Source organism: Blennius ocellaris, assembly GCF_963422515.1.
Source record: "Blennius ocellaris genome assembly, chromosome: 12".
In the NCBI taxonomy this organism is placed as follows: Eukaryota; Metazoa; Chordata; class Actinopteri; order Blenniiformes; family Blenniidae; genus Blennius; species Blennius ocellaris.
The window spans coordinates 25,936,965-25,958,044 of NC_137661.1; the positions used below are offsets into that span (position 1 = coordinate 25,936,965).

Sequence of the window (21,080 nt, forward strand, 5' to 3'; positions counted from 1 at the left end):
GGAAATAAATATTCATGTTAAAAAATAAAAAAAGCACGTCTGTACCGACTCTCTCTCTTTCCTCGTCTGCAGCCGTGAAGGAAACCTGCGATTGGTTCGTCGCCCACTACGACACGGCGCGGAAGTGACGACTCCCCCGGGACCGTCGGTCGGTCGGTCGCTTGTTTGCTGTTGGATGTCGGGACGTCGGTGTTGATTTGAATGGGGAGAAAATGGTTTGTCTGCACAGGAACAACAACAAAAAAAAGGGGGGGGGAAGGGGAAGCTGCCTTATCCTCACTATCGTTCCTCTCTGGGCTGAAGGACACGGTTCAGGTTTGCAGCTCTGCTCTGAAGGCAGTGTCTGTTTCCAATCTGGGAAATCAGCTTTTAGGCTCATTAAGCGTCCATATGCTTGTTTCTAGCCGTTTACTGTGTTACGGGAAACACCCCTCATTATTTAAGGGGTGTACATTTGGTACTTGAAGAGACTCGGTGTTGATTCACTTTAATAATCAGAAGTGTGAGGGGCGGCTTTGAGGCTTTCTGAGTTTTTTTTTTGTTTGTTTTTTAACTGGTCTCTGAGCAAAATAAATATTTTATACCTGTAATATGACTCAGTCGTGAACGAGTGGGGATGTTTTTTTTTGTAGGTGCCCTGACCAACGTCGTAGACACTTTCATTGAAATCGTCACGTCGCCTCATTTTTCGTCTTCCAACAAGGACGAAACAAGAAGCTGTTCATCCTCTGTGACTCCACCTTCACCTCCACCTCCCTGATGAGTTTGTTGAGCCCGTTAGATGTCCGCCTGCCTCTGTTTTTACTTCTGCTGCAGTCGGCTTTAAAAGAAAGAAAGAAATGCGCAGGGATGATGACATCATTCACCTGAACCTGAGAAATCTTTCCACCTTTGGAAATAACCTTAAAAGTATGAAAAACGAGTCCCCGATCATGAGTGGGATTTGTTACATGCTGGAAAGTTCTCAACATTTTCTAGGATGTTCAGAAATTCCTTAACACAGTTAATGTTATTGACGGTTGCAATCAATCATCTAGCAAAACATTCAGCAGAGGTAAAGTAGCAGTAGTTTGCGAAAGGTTGACAGAAGGGCCTTTAGCCCCTCTAGAAGGAAAACATGAGCAAGATTGCATCAAAACTACTGCATACATTTTGTCGAAATCTTCACCACAAGTAGATATTAGGCGATTGAAGCTTCCATAACATTTTGGAGGTGATCCAGGTCCGGCTCTGGAATCTGGAACAGGATTTCATTTTATAGACTTTTGAAGGATCGTGTCAAAACTACGACAGATTTTCTCCGTATCCAGATATGATCATTTAAGAAGCAACCATGGATTGTCTTTTCAATATGATTGGACGCCAAAGATAAAGATGCTACTGGAACCTCGTAGTTACACTCGGATGAGAAATATCTGTAGTACATTGTCTTTTTCTAGGCATCAGGCGTCGATGTGCTTTCTGGGAGGTAAGTTTGCGAAATCAAGATCACGAAATTAACATGAGCGTGAATTTTAGATAACATTGCAAATTATACATGCCTGTCGTTTCTTCTTTTCTTTATTCGTGTCGAAGTGAAGAAACTTTTTTGTCCCGGTCAACCTTTAGCAGACGCTCTAATTTTATTTTATTTAATCTAATCTAATCTGGTCTGATTTGATTTAATTTAATTTAACTTAACTTAATCAAAATTTTTGCGGGACACGGAACCAAAATTTGGTGCCATTTTCTCGCCGGATGTGTTAGATAGAGCACAGACGATGGGGGAAACGTGTAACCTAAACATCTTCCCGGAGTGAATGTAGAAAAAAAAAAAAGGGAGCTTATTTCACCGGGTGAGGAACTCCTACATCACATTTTGTTGTAATTTACCTACAAACCGAGCGGCTCGTCCATCCAGGAAGCGTCACTGCTGAGAAAGTTGTTTTGAACGTGGTTGTGTGACGGATTAAGTTGTTACCATGTTAACCGGCTCACCTGCAGCGAGCGGCTGCAGGTGTTATAAATATATACTGTATATATATATATATATACATTAACACGACAGGAATCTGCATTTGTCCTGGCGAACGCCGGTTAACTCCTTTCACAATAAAGTTGTCATAAAGTGCAGCTTTTGTCAGCGTCTGTCCCTGTGTAGTGAACATGTGTCAGATCGTGACGTCACTGCGCTCCCGCCGCGGCTCACATTAGTTACTGATGTGAAGGTAACGTCAGTTTGCATGTGCGTCATACTACAGTGTTTTCTTATCGATAAAGCATTGGATCTCATTAAACGTCCGATAAAATGTCAGGAGGAGAATCTATAGCTTTACCCCGCAGCATTCTGTCACTCCGTGTTACTTTATTGTCGCCCCGTCCACACAACATAGTGGTGCGCAGCAAAGAAGAACTACGCATGAGAATAAATTCTCACTTTAATTCCATCTGCAAATTCAAAATCAAATTAGAACACCGTGGCGGGGCCGGATTAAAGACACAACACTTGGCACTCACGGTTGCAACATTAAAAACGAATCTACTACACTAAACTAACTAAATATACCAAGACAATCACAAACAACAATACAGGACTACTATAATACACAGAAGTTGCATTTAAAGGTCCATCAACCCGAACTCCCATGGTGCATTGCAGGAAAAAGCCCAGCCACTTCGACCGGCTCAGTATTTCTCACCTCACTTGTCCCGATTATTTTCCAGCCTCTCGATCGAGTAGTTTTTGCCTAAACACGCAAAATACACGCATGCATGCAAACCAATAATTAAATAAATTCACGCAGACGAAAACCCAACCTTCTTGGCCAACTTTTGTTGGCGAAGGTAGTTACCGTCCATCCAAACACCTTCTGACAAAAAAAAATACAAAAACGCACTTTACAGATAATAAAATTAAGCTTTTTCTAGAGATCCTCAAAAAAAAAAAACTCGACAGTAGTGAATTTGTGATACACGGAAGATTAAAAACAGAAAAATCTTTTAAATTGGGAAGATGCTGGTGGCGGCAGGTCAGTTGAGCAGTTGGAAATCCCCTCATGATTTCTTAAATTGGAAATAAATATTCATGTTAAAAAAAAAAAAAAAAAAAAAAAGCAGTTACCCACACACACAATAACGTCGTTCTTGTCTTTTGTGGTTTTGAGATGATTTCCATAATTTTTATTTTGTTAGGCCGACGACCAATTGGTTTTATGCAGTTAAAGTCCATTTTCAAGCTTCTTGGATTTAAACTTTATTTATCATCAGAACTAGTCTAAGTAAATCTCGTCTACATTTAAACGTGCACTTTGCATATGATGCCTTCAGGTGCGTCACAATACTTCAATCGTGTGGCGTTCAAGGACATCTGGTAATTGCAATACATTGTCGCCTGCAGTAACTTTTGTGTTTGTTGATATTGTCGAGTTTTTTTCCCAAGAAGTAGAATTTGAAGGTTTTATCCCCTTCAGCTTTTAACTCAACGTGAAGCACGGCATGTTTATTTATTTATTTATTTATCTTTTCTTCTACCGTTTTTGTTTTAAGCACAAAATGGAATCCGAGCGGAGGATTGGCTTCATCGGTGCAGGAAACATGGCGTTTGGCATCGCTAAGGGCATCTTGTGTGGTGAGTCGGTGGGAAAAACAATCAATAAATCAATAAAAAATGAAGGATGAAAGTGATTGTGACAGTTTGAGGCTTTAAACAGATGTTTGTTTTGTTTTTTTTAATTGTAGGAGACGTTCTTCCGGGTAACATCAAAGTGAGCGCACCATCGTCCAGACATTTGGGAAACTTTCAGGTATTATTTTTTTACTTCTCTCTCTCTCTCTCTCTCTCTCTCTCTCTCTCTCTCTCTCTCTCTCTCTCCCCTCAGTGGTTTGTTTAGCAGGTTCATGAGGTTTCCCTCCTCTTGCTTGCAGGCGATGGGGATCACTGTGACTCACTCCAACGTGGAGGTGGTCAGTGGATCCGATCTGCTCTTCGTCGCGGTCAAACCTCACCTGATCCCCGCGGTTCTCCACGAGATCTCGCCACACGTCACCCAAAGACACGTCGTCGTGTCGGTGGCTGCAGGAGTAACCCTGGCCACCTTAGAGCAGGTGAGAGCCACGGCTTCTTTTTATTTTATTTTATTTAATCGTATTACATTTTATTTTATTTTATTTTATTTTATTTTATTTTATTTTATTTTATTTTATTTTATTTTATTTTATTTTATTTTATTTTATTTTATTTTATTTTATTTTATTTTATTTTATTTTATTTTATTTTATTTTATTTTATTTTATTTTATTTTATTTTATTTTATTTTATTTTATTTTATTTTATTTTATTTTATTTTATTTTATTTTATTTTATTTTATTTTATTTTATTTTATTTTATTTTATTTTATTTTATTTTATTAAAAAAATGTTATTTAATTTAATTTCATTTAGTTTTATTGTATTTTATTTTATTTTAATTCCGATTCAATAAAAAAAAAAACTTATTTATTTATTTTATTAATTTTATTTATTTTTATTTAATATTGTTAGGGTTGTGACATAATACAATACAGTACTTACTTTCAGACATGCTGTACTTACAGACGTGTAATTCTTTTTCACCCACAAAATAAGAAACAAAAAACAGAAAATCAAAACACAAACTTTGAACATATTAGGAAAGATGGTCCACTTACACAAACCAAATAAAAAAAAGAAAAGTCTATCCTGGAATTTTATTTAAAATAAAATATAAGATATAAGATATATAAGATATGAAAACTACATTATGCGATCATTCAGTCGTCCAGCACATATTTACATCTCTCCCTCCGTGATGTCAGGCAGCACAAGTTTTTATCTTTACTTTTGTAGCCGAGAATGTCAAAAAAAAGTAGTAAAACTGACTTTATTTATTATTAACTTTGGAAAAGAAATGAACGAATGAATGACTTTATAAATAAATACATGTTTCAGTGTTTTGTTGAAGTGTGTTTCTCACTGCAAGGTGTAATTAAATGTATTTTAATTGTAATTAATCTAACTTTTAATGGGAAATGTTGGCTTCCGAAAGATCATATAAAACACATATTGGCAATTCTTACAGCTTTTTTAAATGTAATGTTTTCCTTTACACAATCCTTATAAATTTCAACCCTACTTTTTTGTTTGTTTGTTTGTTTGCTTTTTTTAATGAACTTATCATAATTTCCTCTCACGACCCATGTGCAGTACCGCCACGGTCCACCAGGGGGCCTCGTCACACTTTGGGAGTCACTGCCTTGAACAATGGGCCTCAATAGAAACTCATATTGTTGTTATGAACTATTTTGATCCACAGGATCCTTCTTTATATAAAGTCTGCACTCACTTCCGTGTTTCACTTTTTAGACGACGCTCTCGTTCGTTGAATAATCTATTTACCGACTCGCTCACACGCCCTTTTAGAGTAAAGGGTGTGTGTTTTAAATTAATTTAAAGGGTGTGAAGCACATACAAGTATGCAGAGCAGCCCAACCTGAAAGTACATTTCGTCATTCTTTTTTTAATTTTACTTTGTCATAATTTTTGAGGGGGTAAATAAAAAAAAAAAACATGCTGTAAGGAAGTTATCAATACATTTTACCTCCAAGAAAAGCCTCCTTCTGGTATCTATATTTATTTCCTCCTTCCGGATTCTTGTTCACGTCTCTTGTTTCACATTCAAGCTGCTGCCGGACAACGCCGTGGTCATCCGGCTGATGCCGAACCTGCCGTGCGTGGCCCAGGAGGGGGCGCTGCTGTTCTCCCGGGGGTCCCACGCCAAGCCGGAGGACGGCGCCTCGCTGCGCTCGCTGCTGCGCCACTGCGGCCTGGTGGAGGAGGGGCCGGAGGCCTGGATCGACGTCCACACCGGGCTGAGCGGGAGCGGCGTGGCCTTCGTGGGTCTCACGTTTCCGTTACGGAAATTCAAAAAGCGGCACGTTGAAGGACGCCTCACCACAGTGTGTGTGTGTGTGTGTGCGTGGGTGTGCGTGTGTGTGTGTGTGTGTGTGTGTGTGTGTGTGTGTGTGTGTGTGTGTGTGTGTCCACTCTGCAGGTCTATCTGTTTGCTGAGGCGCTGGCTGAAGGCGCCGTCAAAATGGGCATGCCCAGCGCTCTGGCCAACACCATCGCCTCGCAGACTGTTCTGGTCAGTTTCGCTAAAAATAGATTGCTGCACTCTGTTAACCCCCCCCCCCCCCAACCCTCCAACCCGACACCTGTGTGTGAAAGCTGTGCCTGGCGTCGTCCCGCAGGGCGCCGGGAAGCTGCTGCGGGATTCGGGGAAGCATCCCGCCCAGCTGCGCTCCGAGGTGTGCACCCCGGGAGGGACGACGATCTTCGGGCTGCACTCGCTGGAGCAGGGCGGCGTGAGGGCGGCGGCCATGAGCGCCGTGGAGTCCGCCACCAAGAGGGCCAGAGAGCTTGGCCAGAGGTCACGGGCCCTCGACTGAGTCTTACCACTGCAGTGACCAACTCGCCCTTAAATTGGTTTGTAATGTAAAAAAAACAAAAAAAAAACTAATTATTCAAATGTCTTACTGTGTTTTTTTTTTGTGCATTTCTTTCTTTTTCAAATAAATTACAAGTATCAAACCTGGAAGATATTTCCTTTTGTATCCTACACAATACAGTCTACACAATACAAATAATTCACATAATTCAGATTGATGTGATTTGCACCACAATTTCACACGTGCAATTCTCCTCAGTGTGATATCATCACAAGCCATTCATTTCTTCCATTTGCTCATATCGTTCCAAGTCGTTAGGTCAGGGGGATCGATACCTATGTTGGTATCGACATCGAACGATACCAGTGAATTGAGATCGATACCAAGTTTCTCTCATGCTCCATCATGAGCTCTACGTTGGAATAAACTTTTCTTCAAATTTGTTCCTGAGTCATAGTTTTGTACAATTTGTAAAAAGAAAAAAAAATTACAGTTGTTTGAGCAAATTTTTTTTTATTAGGAGAAAAAAGTATTTTCTGTTTACCTACAAACTTTACAAACAATAAACCAAAGCAACAACAACAAAAAAATCATAAAAACACTTAAAAGTCATGAAAATTCATCCAGATTCTGAATTAACATTGAATATAAAAAAAAGTACAGATATCGGTTTGGCATCGACGATCCTGGCCCTGTATTTACTTGGTGTCAGATCGATAAAACAAGTACCGATATTGGTTTGGTATCGACGATCCTGGCCCTGTATTTTTGGTGTCGGATCGATAAAAAAAGTACCGATATCGGTTTGGTATCGACGATCCTGGCCCTGTATTTACTTGGTGTCAGATCAATAAAACAAGTACCGATATTGGTTTGGTATCGACGATCCTGGCCCTGTATTTTTGGTGTCGGATCAATAAAAAAAGTACCGATATCGGTTTGGTATCGACGATCCTGGCTCTGTATTTACTTGGTGTCGGATCGATTTAAAAAAAGTACCGATATCGGTTTGGTATCGACGACCCTGGCCCTGTATTTACTTGGTGTCGGATCGATAAAAAAAAGTACCGATATCGGTTTGGTATCGACGATCGTGGCCCTGTATTTACTTGGTGTTGGATCGATTAAAAAAAGTACCGATATCGGTTTGGTATCGATGATCCTGGCCCTGTATTTATTTGGTGTCGGATCGATTTTTAAAAAGTACCGATATCGGTTTGGTATCGACGCTCCTGGCCCTGTATTTTACTTGGCGTCGGATCGATACCGAATCTTGCAGTATCACACACCGCTCGCCTCCAGCCTCCGCCCCTCCTCTTCCCCTTCCTCCTTCCCGTTGTCACTCACTCACTGGAGAAACACGTTTTTGTGTGTCGGGGGTATTTATGTTTTTGTAACCCGCCGGCCTGGTTCCTCACCGACAGCACTCCAAACCGCCGCAGTAAGTAACGCGAAGGCCGGTTGTTTCCCCCCGGTGTGTTTTGGGGGCGAACGTGTCTGGACGTCCGGCCGGTTCACAGTTAGCACCGCGGCTAACGGGGCTGCTAGCCGCGGCGCTAACTCGCTTCCCGGCGCGGCGTCACGCCTGCCGGCTGAGCGGCTCCACCGACACCCCGCAGACCCGGTTGACCACCCACAGACCCCCCCCCCCCCCCCCCCCGTTAACCACCTCTCGGTTCACATGGTTCCGTTTTAACTAAACCGGAGGAGCGTTTTTTTTTTTCCAGGTGCCGATGCTAATGTTAACGTTAGCAGGGCGCACCTCATCATTTATTGCCCTTCAGGCTTTTCTTCATTTCTTTTGACAACCGAAAGGAAAAAAGAAAAATTCTATACCAGCAAGTTTTCCTTTCACCATTTATCCCCAGCAGGTGTTTAAATGGTGTGTTAACGTTTAGTAAAAAGGCTGATTTCATTGGGCAAAGAAAAGAAATAAATGCTGGTAAATGTTTTTTTTCCACCTTCAGTGAATTGAACATCACCTTATTTCACCCTGATAAATATAACACACAGTCACACAGACGTGAATTAGATAAAATAATAAACGCTTGTAATTTCCAACAATATGACATTGTTCCAATACATTTTGACAGCAGATCAATTTTGATCAAATTCAATCTCTCAGATCTGTAAATATTCTTATTGTGACATTTCGGAACAAAACCTGACATTGAAAACGGCAGAATTCAGAAACCTGCGCTCCAGATGCAGCAATAATTAATAGTTTTACATTGAAGAGGCTTCACGCAATGATTATCGACATTTTATTTTGAAAGGGGATTTTTCAGCTTTGATCCCTTTCACAGGGCGACTTTTCAATGTCTGCAAGTTCTTTGATGTCGCTGCGCATTTTCAAGCGTTCTGGGAAGCTCATGTTACTGAATCTTGGCTTCACGGTAGTCTTTTTTTAAATATGCAATATTTTCTTGAGGGTTTTGATACTGGTATGATTTGCGATAGACACGAGTGGGTGATGGTAATGCGTTTGTGTTGTTTCAAAATAACAGTGGCGTTTCTCTTACCCCTACATTTTCCTTAAAAGAAAATTTTCCGCTTCAAAACTTTTAGATTTAATATTCTTCCCTCTGTATTCTGATAAGGATGTATTGTGCAGCCGTAGTTTACATGCCCAGGTCCGTTAAGGAGTTTTGTTTTTTGTTTTGTTTATTTTCAGAGACAAATCATAAAGAGTGACAAAAGCTCCTTTTATTTTTCAAACATCTCGTCTTGTATTTTTTAAAAAGCAACAAAAAACACTTAAATTGTTAGCATTTATTGTGTTGAGGCTTTTCATTTTCATTATCATGAATTTTTTTCCTCGTCACTCCAGAAATTCTTCTTCTTTGCCTTTTAATTTCTGCTCACATTGTATTTTTTTTTTGTTTTGTTTTTTCTTTTCCCCACATACAGAAAATGTTAAAAAAAAAAAAGAAAATAAATCAAATTAATGTTTATACATTGGCGAGAAAGTGTGTTGATTCAGTTAATATAGATAATAAGATTAATATAGTTAATATGGCGATCTGATGCCACTTAAGTCACATTAAAAGAAAAGAAAAGAAAAATCTGGCCTGAAAATAACTTAGATTGGCTTTTATTTTTGACTCTTTTCTATAAGCTATTCAGTGTTTTGTTGATATTGCTGTGACAAACAGGTGTGACCTTCATGTTTGTCATTTACATTAATAACAAGCTCACTAACATGTCCCTTTAAAAAAAAAAAAAAAAAAAAAAGGCAGTTCTGGTCCAGAATCCGTCTCAAACACCAGCGAGGACCGAGATCCACTAGTTTACCTAATAACTACCGAGACTGGTCTGATATTTCTTATTATCTGTGTCACAGACGCCTCATTTTTCCCTCCAAACTGGTAAAAGAAGGTATAAAAAGAGCCACGTTGGCACGTAGTGACGCGTCGTCTCGTTGCCCTGAACTCACTGTAGTTTATTTTGAGTTAATCTCACGAGCGCCACCCCGAACATCAAAACCTCCGGCTAAAAATAGCCGCCGACAACCGCGGCGTGGAGTTGTGCTTAAACGCCGTCGCTAATAAAACGGCGATGGCCCAGCTGCTCGTTGTTGTGCGACGACATGAGGCCATTCTGGTTTCCCATGTCTTTTGACGGGTTTGAACACACCTGTGCCTCATTTTGTCTCGTTTCCCCATCTGTCACACTTTATTGCGTGATTGCGTGTAAACGTGTGGTCAGATTGGGGGGCGGGGCTTAGCCAGAGGTCAATTAACCTCAACGGCAGTTCTTTTGACGGCGTATTTCAGTCGTTGCTCATTCAGAGTGCCGTTTTCAACATCGCACGGGTCGAATGGCAGGATAGTAACGTTCTGAAGCCGCTTTTTCGACGACGGTGGAAAAAAACGAAGTTGGAAAATAAACGAAGGGCAGAAAACGAGCCTTTTGGGATGAATCCAAAGAGCTTAGATAGATAGATAGATAGATAGATAGATACTTTATTCATCCCCAAAGGGAAATTGTCTTGTTGCAGCAATCTGGTACATACGAATATTGTAAAATACAATAGAATAGTAATAAAAGTAAGAAATAAAAATATCTGGGTATAAGACATAAAGTAAAACACAGAACGGAACATGGGCACTTAGAAATAAGCAGGAGATAAAAGCAAGATAAATAAATAGTAAGGTGCAGTGGCAGAGCCATTAGAAGTAGGTATTATATAATAATAATAACAATAATACAGATAATAACAATGTGTAATAGTGTATAATACTCGTGTATAGTACTACTAATAATGGTAGCAATAAAATAACAACAACAATATATATATATCTAATAATAATAATACCAATAGTAATAGTATACTTAGAATAATAATAATAGTAATAGTGTACTTGCACATGTATATGTACATGTAATATGCAATATGAAATATATGATATAATATAAGTATCAATGTAATTTAGTCCAGGTGGTGATGATGGAGGTAGAAGAGCTTCCTTGTTGTTTTTTCACATTTAATATTGGCGCCTCAGATTTGAGCAAAACAACGTCTGTTGCTTTGGGGAAATATTCAAACCTTTGAGTATTTTTGCGTCGTGGTTGTTTGTGTTGTTGGCGGAGGTTTTCTACCGAGGTGGTGACTGTGACCTGTCTTTCTCACTGGCTCGCCGCCAAACTGGATGAAAAGAACTTGTTGAGTGTTTGCCGTTGACACGAGGTCGAGGTTGAACTCTGTCAATCAGGAAGGTGAGTTCAGAGCCTGAATGACCATTTTGTTGGTCTGATTTTTCAATATCGAGCAGGAAATGTCTTCCCAGAGTTCAGTCGAGGTTCAGTCCTTGGATTTCCCAAAAATTAATTTGAGGAGTTTTTAAAAAAAGTAGAAGTCGGAGTTCCAAAGCAACACGGCTACGAAGTGGTAGAAGACTCGGTTAAGATTTATTTTACAAGTCGCTGAAAGCTGTTTTATTCGAAGTTACTTGTGTTTTTGAAAAGCAAAGACGTCTTGCAGTGAACAAAGTGTTAATACCACTCAACTCCGAGGAATTTACAGGAAGGGAACACATTTCCTGTGTTGCAACAAACTCCAATTACACATTAATAAGCATGATTTGCTTGCGGGACGTTTTATTTAAATGTTTTTATGTGTGTTAGGAACTGGGCGCCGGCTGCATTCAGTATTCTTGCACGTTTAGAGTTCAGCATTTCTTTTTTTACTCGTGAGTCATACTAGTCATACTAGTTAAGTCTGTGCATGCCCTCATGTCATTGTGCCAGAGTTAGTCAGTATTAGAATGGATGCCCCCCCCCCCCCCCCATATACTCTGCTGCAGTTGCAATTCATGCAAGTGATGCAATAACTGAGTGTTTTTGGAATATTGGCATTGCATTTCCTCCTCATCCCAGAAGTCTTGAATCTATTTGCACATTAATGGAAGAAGTGACGTCATCGTCAGCGTAGAGACGATGCCTTCATTGTGTGTCGGGCCAGGATTTACTCCCGTGCCCTATTTAATTTAGACACGAGTACAATCAAGGGTTTTTAACCTTTCTGAGCAAAATAAAACCCCCACATTCAGATTTCCCAGTTTTACCTTTGATGATATAAAATCCATAGTCGTCGCTGAAGATTTTCCGTCAGTGATTAATCTATGAAAATGATTTCAATCATTTGAAAGCAACAACAAAACATCATTGAGTTCATGTATTAACTGAACACAGCCTCTGGAAACGGCGCGAGCGTTGCTTTTGACCGACCAGAAGAGTCGGAGGAAAGTCTTTATCTCGATCGTCGTGCAAATTCAGGTTCTTACTGCTCGTTTTTGCGAGACAGGAAGTGACTTTAACTGCAGAAGCTGTGTTCATTTCCATCCTCGTAACGTGACGAGCCTTCGTCTGTCAGTGACGAGATGTTGATTCAAACCGCATGGGCGACTTTGTCTGTCTTGCATGTGCTGCTTGTTGCTTCTGAAACGTCCGTCTTCCTCCGTTTCGCTTAATAAACGTCATAAATACGAGCAGAGTGGCGTTTGCATGCAAGTCGTGTTCGTCCCGATCCTTTTGTGTCTAAACCTTCCCGTCTTCCCGTAACTAATCCAAAAGCCTGTACCTGTTGTTCTCTCTTTTTTTTTTTTTTTTTTTTTTTTTTTTTTTTGGTCTGGTTCCTGCAATGAATCAAAGACGATGTCTAAGAAGACCCCCCGGTGCTCTGTAGAGGATCAGGCCGAGCTCGGTCCGCCTCCCGCCGCCCGCCAGGTGGATCGGCCCAAAAAGTCGCCGGGCAAGGCCGAGGCGGCGCAGCGAAATGGAGAGACGACGTCGACGACGACGACGTCGTCGTCCCCGGAGAGCGGCAGCCTGAACGGGGACGGGAAGCGCGGCGGCGGCGGAGGCAAAAGCCGGCGCCGCCGGAAACGCTCGTCCAACGCCGAGAGCCGGGCGGAGGAGGAGGAGAACGGCGACGGGAGCAAGCGGGGCGAGAGGGCGCCCGCCCCCGGCGCCGGGCTGGTGGGCCTGCGGTCCGAGTGCGCCAACGTGTGGTTCGAGCGGAGCGCCTACGAGCGAGCCGAGGGCCTCTACCAGCGCCGCCTGGCCAACCCCTCGAACGGCACCGCCAAGTCGAGCCGGCCGGCGTGTCGCCACGGCGACCAGGTGGCCTGCCACCACGTGGCGGGGGCGGTGGGGGTGAACAAGGCGACCTTCGACCAAGCGGAGGGTCGCTTCGTGGAGGGGGCGTCGCCGCCGTCGGTGCCGAACTCCCTGGACCTCGCGGCGCCGCCGTCCCGCCGCTCCGCCCCGACCCCGGCCACGCCCGACGAAGGCTATCAGTCCTCGGCCCCGACCCCGGCCACGCCCGCCGCCCGCCAGTCGGTCAACGGGCTCCCCCGCATCCCGGCGGAGCTGCTCCGCGACGTGTGGCTGGAGAAGCCGCTGTACGACCGCGCCGAGGCCGCCTTCTACCAAAACCTGTACGGCAACAACGCCTCCAAGCGCCCCGGCGGCTCCTGCGCCTCCAGATGCAGCGACCACCCGCAGAGCCTCGTGGAGGAGGAGGAAGAGGAGGAGGAGGGGGAGGGGGAGGAAGAGGAGGCGGCGGTGGCGGCGGGAGGAGAAGCGCGTGCGGTTCCGCAGGGCAAGGCCGAGGTCTTCCACGCCCTGCACCCCATCCAGGAGGAGGAGGAGCCGGTGGAGGTCCCGGAGAAGGAAGAGGCGTCGGCGTCCGGCGTCCAGTTCTTCCTCCACCCGCAGAGCGAGCGGGTGTGGGCGGACAAGTGGCGCTACGACGCGGCGGAGAGCCGCTTCCACGGCCGCCGCGGGGATAAAGCCGCCGCGAAGAAGAAGCGGAGGCCCGAGGCCTCGCCGGCCGCCGCCGCCGCCCCGCCCAGGGACAAGTATGAGCCGGCGGGAGATCGGAGCCACGTGTTCCACATGTTTCAGCTCATCCCCGTTTTGCTTTCCGCCATCGTTTCTTCCTTGTCTGGAGTGTGTGGATTTGAGTTTCTGTTCGCCTTTATTGTTTTTCTTTTTATTCTTTTGGGTCCCTGATCCTGGTTCATTCACTTCTTTTGCCTTTTCCGAATGACTGGAATCATTAATTGTGTTTTGCCAACTTGCTTTTATTCCCTTTCGTGCCTTTTTTTTTTAGGAGGAATAGATTTCAAATAATGCAGTAAACTATTTAATAATGAAAGAATACCAATAACGTTTCCACTATATCAGTATATTTAAATCTATTTTTTCAGTAATACAAATTTGCTTTCTTTCCCCCCCCCCCCCTGACCTCCCGTCTCCTTTTCACACATCCCTCTCTTCTCCTCCTCTGCTCTCGCTTCCTCCAGGAAAATGAGCTCCGCAGACTTTTTGGCCCAGGAGAAGATCTGGTTCGACAAGCCTCGCTACGACGCCGCAGAGCGACGCTTCTACGAGCGCGTGACCGGCTCGCCACAAGCTACACCGGTAAACTACGTGGAACTCCAGTGTTGAAATTAGCACCCGGGGGGGGGGTTAGTTAAATTTGGGGTTCAACAAATATGTACAACCGTTGGAAACCCTCAACTTCAAACACAGACAATATTCTCTCCATCAGTGTTTTTCAACCTTTTTTGAGCCAAGGCACTTTTTTCTCTGGAAAAATCTTGAGGCACACCACCACCACCCGAAAATGTTAAAATTTTAAACTCTGCAGCCTCTATTAACAATATAAAGTCATTCTCATCAATGCTTTATCAACATGTGGGTGGTGGTGATTAGCCAGACTGACGTCTTTCAGTTTCGATTTCACCGGCAAAGTTCTGTGCTGCCATCTAGTGGTGAAGAGTATTTATACATGATTTCTCTGCAACACACTGTGAGAGCAAATGTTTTTTAGAAAAAAAAATGTGAAATTGGATAATTTCCCATGGCTCACCTGACTAGATCTGCATCAAACTTTACCGTCAAGCTCTACCATCGAAGTCTACCATCAAGCTCTACCATCAAACTTTACCGTCAAGCTCTACCATCAAACTTTACCGTCAAGCTCTACCATCAAGCTCTACCATCAAACTTTACCGTCAAGCTCTACCATCAAAGTCTACCATCAAGCTCTACCATCAAAGTCTACCATCAAGCTCTACGTCAAGCTGTCAAACTCTACCGTCAAACTCTACCGTCAAGCGCTACCATCAAAGTCTACCATCAAGCCTACATCAAGCTCTACCATCAAGCTCTACCATCAAGCTCTACCATCAAAGTCTACCATCAAGCTCTACGTCAAGCCGTCAAACTCTACCGTCAAGCGCTACCATCAAAGTCTACCATCAAGCTCTACGTCAAGCCGTCAAACTCTACCGTCAAGCTCTACCATCAAAGTCTACCATCAAAGTCTACCATCAAGCTCTACCATCAAGCTCTACCATCAAACTCTACCATCAAAGTCTACCGTCAAGCTCTACCGTCAAGCTCTACTGTCAAACTACCATCAAACGTTTTTCAGTTTTCACGTCACGCAAACAGGATGGTGATTAAAGTTCTGAACAATCGGTCCTGGAAGGAACATAAACCAAGTGATGATTTGATGGGGAAAAAATAAAGTAAAGATCAGTTATAGGAAACTAAAAGGATATTTTAAATTATATGAAAAGACCATTTTAACCAGCTGTGTAGTTCCTCAATATTCTGCTTTATTTTCCTTTTCTTTTCTTTTTTTTAACAGAGGATAGAAGAATTTTAACTTTCTCCATTAAAATGTTTTTCTTATTTAATTTTAGAATGTCGGCGCGAACTCCATCCTGCAGGACATCGCTCGAGCCCGGGAAAACATTCAGAAATCTTTAGCAGGGGTGAGTGTTTCATCAAGCTTTCACACGTTTCTTTCCTTTTTTTAAAAGCGTTTCGCTGCAGTGACGACGGCTGGAAAATGTAAAATAGCCGCTGACGCAGCGAACGTTCATTTCAATTTGGGTTCAAGATATTCTTGTTCTTTTCTCATCAGTTCTTGAAGTAAACTTTACCCTTTTCTGCAAGTGGAATACAATATTGTTCTTGCAACTCAATAGAAAATTTTAAAAAGAAATACAATGTGAAAATAGTTTATGAAGAAGTTGATGTTTGATGTTTTCGAACCCTCTTGTCACGTGAGCTTTTGGATATATTGAGTGACGGCGCTGACTTTTCTCAATTTATTCCCCCCGAGTTTTAAAAGAAATCAAAAAGTAGGAATGACACTGACTCAAAACGAGCTTTTATTTAATTTCATCAAACTTAAAACAAACTCCTATTTTAGCTCCAGCAATCAAAGTGTTCTTTTGTTGAAATAAAAAAAAAATATATATAATTTTGCAATTTGAAAGTAGACTGAATTGTTAACAGCTGCACCATTTTCAAAAACAAGAACAAGAGATTCTCTCAATACGTCTTAACCTGAGAAAAAAATATTGACTTTTTTTAAAACAATGCCACAACATGGCATGAAGGTGCAGCACAAAACTCCACATTTTTATAGTTCTGTCGCTCTAATGACTAAATATTACTTTGTTTGTCTCCCCAGGAAGAAAAAAAAACCTTTTTCAATTAAATACTTCTGTAAACAGAATGATGACAGGGCAGATTGTATGTAAATAGATAATAAATCAACTAAAAACGATAGAGATCAATAAAGTTCAAACTGGAGACTTGGTGTTAAAAGATAAGCTTCTTGCTGGACGACTCACTGGTTTCTGCCACACAACTTTCTGCTCTCAGTCTAAATTCGCCGCTATTCTTCTTCCTGAATCTGTCGTCCCGCCAGCTGAAGACCTCGCTGTCTCACAGAGGCTCCGCCTCCGCCCCGCCTCCACTCAGTCACCTGTCCCACATCGTAAGTGTGACACGGGGGAGGGAGGAGGAGGGAGGTGGGGTGATCTCCTCCCCCGGCCTTCGAGCCGCCGCCGCCTTGCGTGTGCAGTGACGCCGCTGAAACGCATCGTTTTCCCTCAAAAGGGTTGATTTTCAAAGCTTGTGCTTCGGATACTGACCGTGTGCCGTGTTCTAGTGGATCGTCTTTAACATGAGCCGACGTTCTCTCGTCTCCCCGGCGTCACACGTGTTCTCAGACCTCCTCCTCTCTTGTGTTCACGCTGCAGAACGCCGCCGCCGGCCCCTCGAATGGCGGCGAACAGGGCGAACTGATTTCTCGCATATCGAGTCTGGAGCTGGAGAACCAGAGTTTGTACAAAGGTGAGTTTGTTTGAATGTTGGAGGTTCGATTCCCACGTGCCTTTACTTTGATGGAATTTTTTTTTTTTTAACGGATTTTTCTGTAACTACCAGGCATCGCAACGTTTTTTTGTTCACGATTTTCTTTAGATAACATTTTTAATTAAATTTCAAGCAGTTAAAAGTATTTAATCGACAAATCCCACTTTTTACACTCGGCAGGAAAAAACAATCACAAAATTGTTTAAAAATACACTAAAAGTGAACAATAGAACATTTTTAGGATTGAAAATTTAAGAAGGAAACGTCCTGGACTTTTATTTATTTATTTATTTGTTTATGAACGTGTACAAAAATCTAAACAAGTTAAACAGAATGACATTTAAAAAAAAAAAAAGGAGATTCAACCATTCAGATGAACCAGAGATCACCTGAAACACCCAGTTTTTACAATGTGTTACGTGTTCGAAAAGGGTACAAGTTAATTTCGAGAGATTCATAATTCAAACAAAAGTTCAACCTGTAGCTAAAAAAAAAAAAACTTTATATAAAATGATCCTCGTCCGCAAAAGTATGCAACACTTTCTTGAGTTTTCTTTATTAATGAACCTGATTGGATCAAAAGTCTTTGTAAATTCATGGTAAATTCAGTGAAAAGTTCAAAGCGGCAGCAGCGATTATGTTGAAAGGAGTCGGAGCGCCCCCTGCTGGGTGTGTCGCAAAGGGCCGTCAGAAAAACACAATAATTCCTGCATTTTATTAGTGAATAATAAGTGATGATTTGAATTAAGCTGGACAACCGACTGACCGTTTGGCTCTCGTCTCTTTTATTTTGCTCGTCCCTCCAGTGGTGGACGACTTGAGGGCGGCTCTTTCCAAGCTGGAATGTCGGGTTTGTGTTCTGGAAAAATCCCCGGCGGCTGCGTCTCCGGCCCGGCCTCCTGCAGCGCCGCACACCAACGTGAGTTTGGTTTGTTACCGTTTCAACCCAACGAAGTTCTGCGTCTCACCGTAACCCAGGATTGAAAAATAATCCCAGTGAACGGAGCTGAAGATTAAAAAAAATTATTTTAACTGCCAAAATTGTTCAATTTTGGCGTCTTTCATTGGAATAGTTTGTAAATAACACATATTTTGCTGCGACTCTTTGTCGTTTTTTTTCAGTTACACTCAAAGGTTGTCTTTATGTTCTGGAGCCACTAGGTGGCGCCGTCCCTTCAACAACTGTTTGAAAACACAATTCATGGCAGGTGAACCGATTCTTTTAGCAGTGAGAGGAAACCTCCAGTAAAAAGTGTTTGATTGTACATTTATTCCCTCTAAAGGACGACGAGAGGCTGGAAACTAGCCTAATGTGAGAGTTTTGTCCATTTTAAGCCAAAAACGTAACAAAACATTTTGTGTTTTGTTTCATTACATTAACCGATCAAAAACTAAAAACTGCAATCATATAGACTACGTTTAAAACGGCCGATGTTCCCGGTGTGGCTTCAGGGCACGGCGATGCAGCAGAAGATCAGCGCACCGATTCCAGAAGACGAGGACGAAGACGACGACGACTTAGATCTGTTTGGCAGCGATGAAGACGACGAGGCCGAGAAGCTGAAGGAGCAGCGGTTGAAAGAATACGCGGAGAAAAAGTCCAAAAAGCCGGCGCTCATCGCAAAGTCCTCCATCCTGCTGGACGTCAAACCCGTGAGTTTCTACCTTCTTTTTTTTTTTTTTAAGCTTCCATTGTCATTTAATTCTAACACCCCCCCCCCCCCCCTCCCCCCTCCCCCCCGGGACAGTGGGACGACGAGACGGACATGGCGAGGCTGGAGGAGTGCGTGCGCTCGGTGCAGGCCGACGGGCTGCTGTGGGGGACGTCCAAGCTGGTGGCGGTGGGCTACGGCATCAAGAAGCTGCAGATCGCCTGCGTGGTGGAGGACGACAAGGTGGGGACGGACCTGCTGGAGGAGGAGATCACCAAGTTCGAAGACTTTGTAAGTACCAAGAACAGCACCTCCTCCTTTCCTTTTTTTTTTTTATTCAAAGAAAGACATTTTTAAATACATTACAGTCGTTCCAAATTGCTTTTATAGAGAAAATAGAAAAGCCCAACATCCACATGAGCAGCAGGTGTGTTTGTGACTGTGGAAAAAAAAACTCCCAACAGGGAGAAACTTTGTAGAAAACAGAGGTGGAGGAATTCTGAGGACCGGTTGGGGTGAAAGGAGAGAGGAGAGGAGGAAGAGAGGAGAAGAGGAGAGCAGAGGAGGAGAGGAGAGGAGGAGGAAAGGAGGGAAGAGGAGGAGGAAGAGAGGAGGAGGAGGAGAGGAGAGAAGAGGAGGAGGAAGAGAGGAGGGCAGAGGAGGAGAGGAGAGAAGAGGAGGAGGAGGAGAGGAGAGAAGAGGAGGAGGAAGAGAGAAGAGGAGGAGAGGAGAGCAGAGGAGGAGGAGGAGAGGAGAGAAGAGGAGGAGGAAGAGAGGAGAGCAGAGGAGGAGAGGAGAGAAGAGGAGGAGGAGGAGAGGAGAGAAGAGGAGGAGGAAGAGAGGAGAGCAGAGGAGGAGAGGAGAGGAGGAGGAAGAGAGGAGAGCAGAGGAGGAGGAGAGGAGAGAAGAGGAGGAGGAAGAGAGGAGAGCAGAGGAGGAGGAGGAGAGGAGAGAAGAGGAGGAGGAGGAGAGGAGAGAAGAGGAGGAGAGGAGAGGAGAGGAGAGAAGAGGAGGGGGAAGAGAGGAGAGCAGAGGAGGGGGAAGAGAGGAGAGCAGAGGAGGGGGAGGAAGAGAGGAAAGAGAGAGATAGACTTGGTGGGGGAAAACATACAATACCCATGTTAGTGCTACATATATTTCTTTTTTTCTTTTTAATAATACAGTAATCACAGTGATCTAAATATTTTCCAACTGCCAGGAGATTAAACCAGCCTGAGCAACAACAGAGCAAGAAAAACAAAAATCAAAAACTCCTCCCCTCTTTTAAAAAAAAGCCTGCTGAAGTTTCTCCACGTTTCTGTAGTTTTTTTCTTTAATCGAACAAAAGTGCAGAATATTTCCCTAAAGCGAGGCACTTGAATGTCAAACACAATGAACAATATAACGACGGGTTTCCAACCATTTCGCTTTCTGCCTCTTAACAAAAGCCTACTGGATCATCCAGCACCTCTGGGGCGATTTAAACGAAGGAAAACCCTCCACGGTTTGTTTCTCGTGTCGTTGCAGGTCCAGAGCGTCGACGTCGCCGCCTTCAACAAGATCTGAGTGACCCGTGTGTCTCCCGTCCTCGTGTCTCTGCTGATTGTAGGAGTGTGACGGTTTGAAGGCGACACGGTGGAAAAAAAACCTCCTCGGCTGTAGAAACTCATTATGCCCCCCCCCAGACACCCCCCCCCCTCCCCTCCTCCCCTCCCTCCCCCCCATGTAGGTCTTCAAAAAGCGAGGTTCCAAATCAAACCATTACACCCCTAACTGATTGTACCAACGGTTAAGAAGAATAAAATCCAACTCTTGCACTGAAGACGTCCTCTTTTTTTAAACATTTTTATTTAGACTTTGAATATTACAACATTTTCAAGTTACTTTATAAAATGTTTAACGCTCGGCGTGAACTTTACGCCCTTTACGTCGTCGCCGAGGAGGAACTGATAAAAACCAATACAAACATAACTTCATAAAATGCTTGGTCTTAAAATAGGAGGCACTAGATGTCGATGTTTATTTCTAAACATCTGTATCTCGGAGGAAACGGGTTCCAAACCTTCCCGTTGTGGTTGATAGTTTGTGGCGGTAGAAGCATCTCGAGTCAAGAGCTGGAAAAAATAGAAGTTTTCTGCTGACGACAAACTGAACGGTTAAAAGTTCATAGAGAAAAGCTGGGATTTGTCACAAATTACTCTTTTTTTGTGGGTTTTTTTAATATATAACCAGTTAAAAAGGCCAAAGATAATTACTTTCTAGAAGTAACTAGTTACTGTAATCAATGTCTACTTTTAGTTACATTACCACTGGTTA

At 43.1% G+C, this 21,080-nt stretch overlaps 3 protein-coding genes across 5 annotated transcripts in view; all 3 read left to right on the top strand.

The window, feature by feature from the left end:
• LOC308137579 (GDP-L-fucose synthase-like) overlaps nucleotides 1-128 on the top strand; it is a gene marked incomplete at its 3' end in the record, with an annotated part of 2,250 nt that extends 2,122 nt beyond the window's left edge. The window contains exon 6 of the mRNA XM_080506331.1: nucleotides 73-128. Within this exon, the coding sequence (XP_080362457.1) occupies nucleotides 73-128 (56 nt within the window). The remainder of the gene's footprint in view (nucleotides 1-72) is intronic.
• A 1,635-nt stretch (nucleotides 129-1,763) lies between these two features.
• Nucleotides 1,764-6,524, top strand: pycr3 (pyrroline-5-carboxylate reductase 3). Its single transcript, XM_080506440.1, has 7 exons — nucleotides 1,764-1,835; nucleotides 3,526-3,607; nucleotides 3,718-3,782; nucleotides 3,904-4,083; nucleotides 5,677-5,889; nucleotides 6,048-6,140; nucleotides 6,247-6,524. Exons 2-7 carry the CDS (start codon nucleotides 3,532-3,534, stop codon nucleotides 6,442-6,444), a joined length of 825 nt encoding a protein of 274 aa, XP_080362566.1. The 5' UTR covers nucleotides 1,764-1,835; nucleotides 3,526-3,531; the 3' UTR covers nucleotides 6,445-6,524.
• Nucleotides 6,525-7,754: 1,230 nt separating this feature from the next.
• On the top strand, nucleotides 7,755-20,582 carry eef1db (eukaryotic translation elongation factor 1 delta b (guanine nucleotide exchange protein)). 3 transcript variants are annotated; one of them, XM_080506401.1, is made up of 10 exons: nucleotides 7,805-7,885; nucleotides 11,105-11,163; nucleotides 14,256-14,373; nucleotides 15,666-15,737; nucleotides 16,685-16,753; nucleotides 17,019-17,112; nucleotides 17,940-18,052; nucleotides 18,586-18,786; nucleotides 18,882-19,076; nucleotides 20,292-20,582. In XM_080506401.1, exons 3-10 carry the CDS (start codon nucleotides 14,260-14,262, stop codon nucleotides 20,328-20,330), a joined length of 897 nt encoding a protein of 298 aa, XP_080362527.1. In that variant the 5' UTR covers nucleotides 7,805-7,885; nucleotides 11,105-11,163; nucleotides 14,256-14,259; the 3' UTR covers nucleotides 20,331-20,582. The 3 variants fall into 3 exon arrangements, with proteins under 3 accessions (XP_080362526.1, XP_080362528.1, XP_080362527.1); XM_080506400.1 differs by lacking the exon at nucleotides 11,105-11,163 and having other exon boundaries at nucleotides 7,755-7,885; XM_080506402.1 differs by lacking the exons at nucleotides 11,105-11,163; nucleotides 16,685-16,753 and having other exon boundaries at nucleotides 7,755-7,885.
• Nucleotides 20,583-21,080: the final 498 nt, after the last annotated feature.

Coding starts and splice junctions, on each gene's coding strand:
- eef1db (XM_080506400.1), top strand. CDS start 14,260: ATGAGCTCCGCAGACTTTTTGGCCCAGGAGAAGATCTGGTTCGACAAG. Junction 15,738..16,684: donor TTCAGAAATCTTTAGCAGGG/GTGAGTGTTTCA, acceptor TCGTCCCGCCAG/CTGAAGACCTCGCTGTCTCA. Junction 16,754..17,018: donor TCAGTCACCTGTCCCACATC/GTAAGTGTGACA, acceptor TTCACGCTGCAG/AACGCCGCCGCCGGCCCCTC.
- pycr3 (XM_080506440.1), top strand. CDS start 3,532: ATGGAATCCGAGCGGAGGATTGGCTTCATCGGTGCAGGAAACATGGCG. Junction 3,608..3,717: donor CGCTAAGGGCATCTTGTGTG/GTGAGTCGGTGG, acceptor TTTTAATTGTAG/GAGACGTTCTTCCGGGTAAC. Junction 5,890..6,047: donor GCGGGAGCGGCGTGGCCTTC/GTGGGTCTCACG, acceptor TCCACTCTGCAG/GTCTATCTGTTTGCTGAGGC.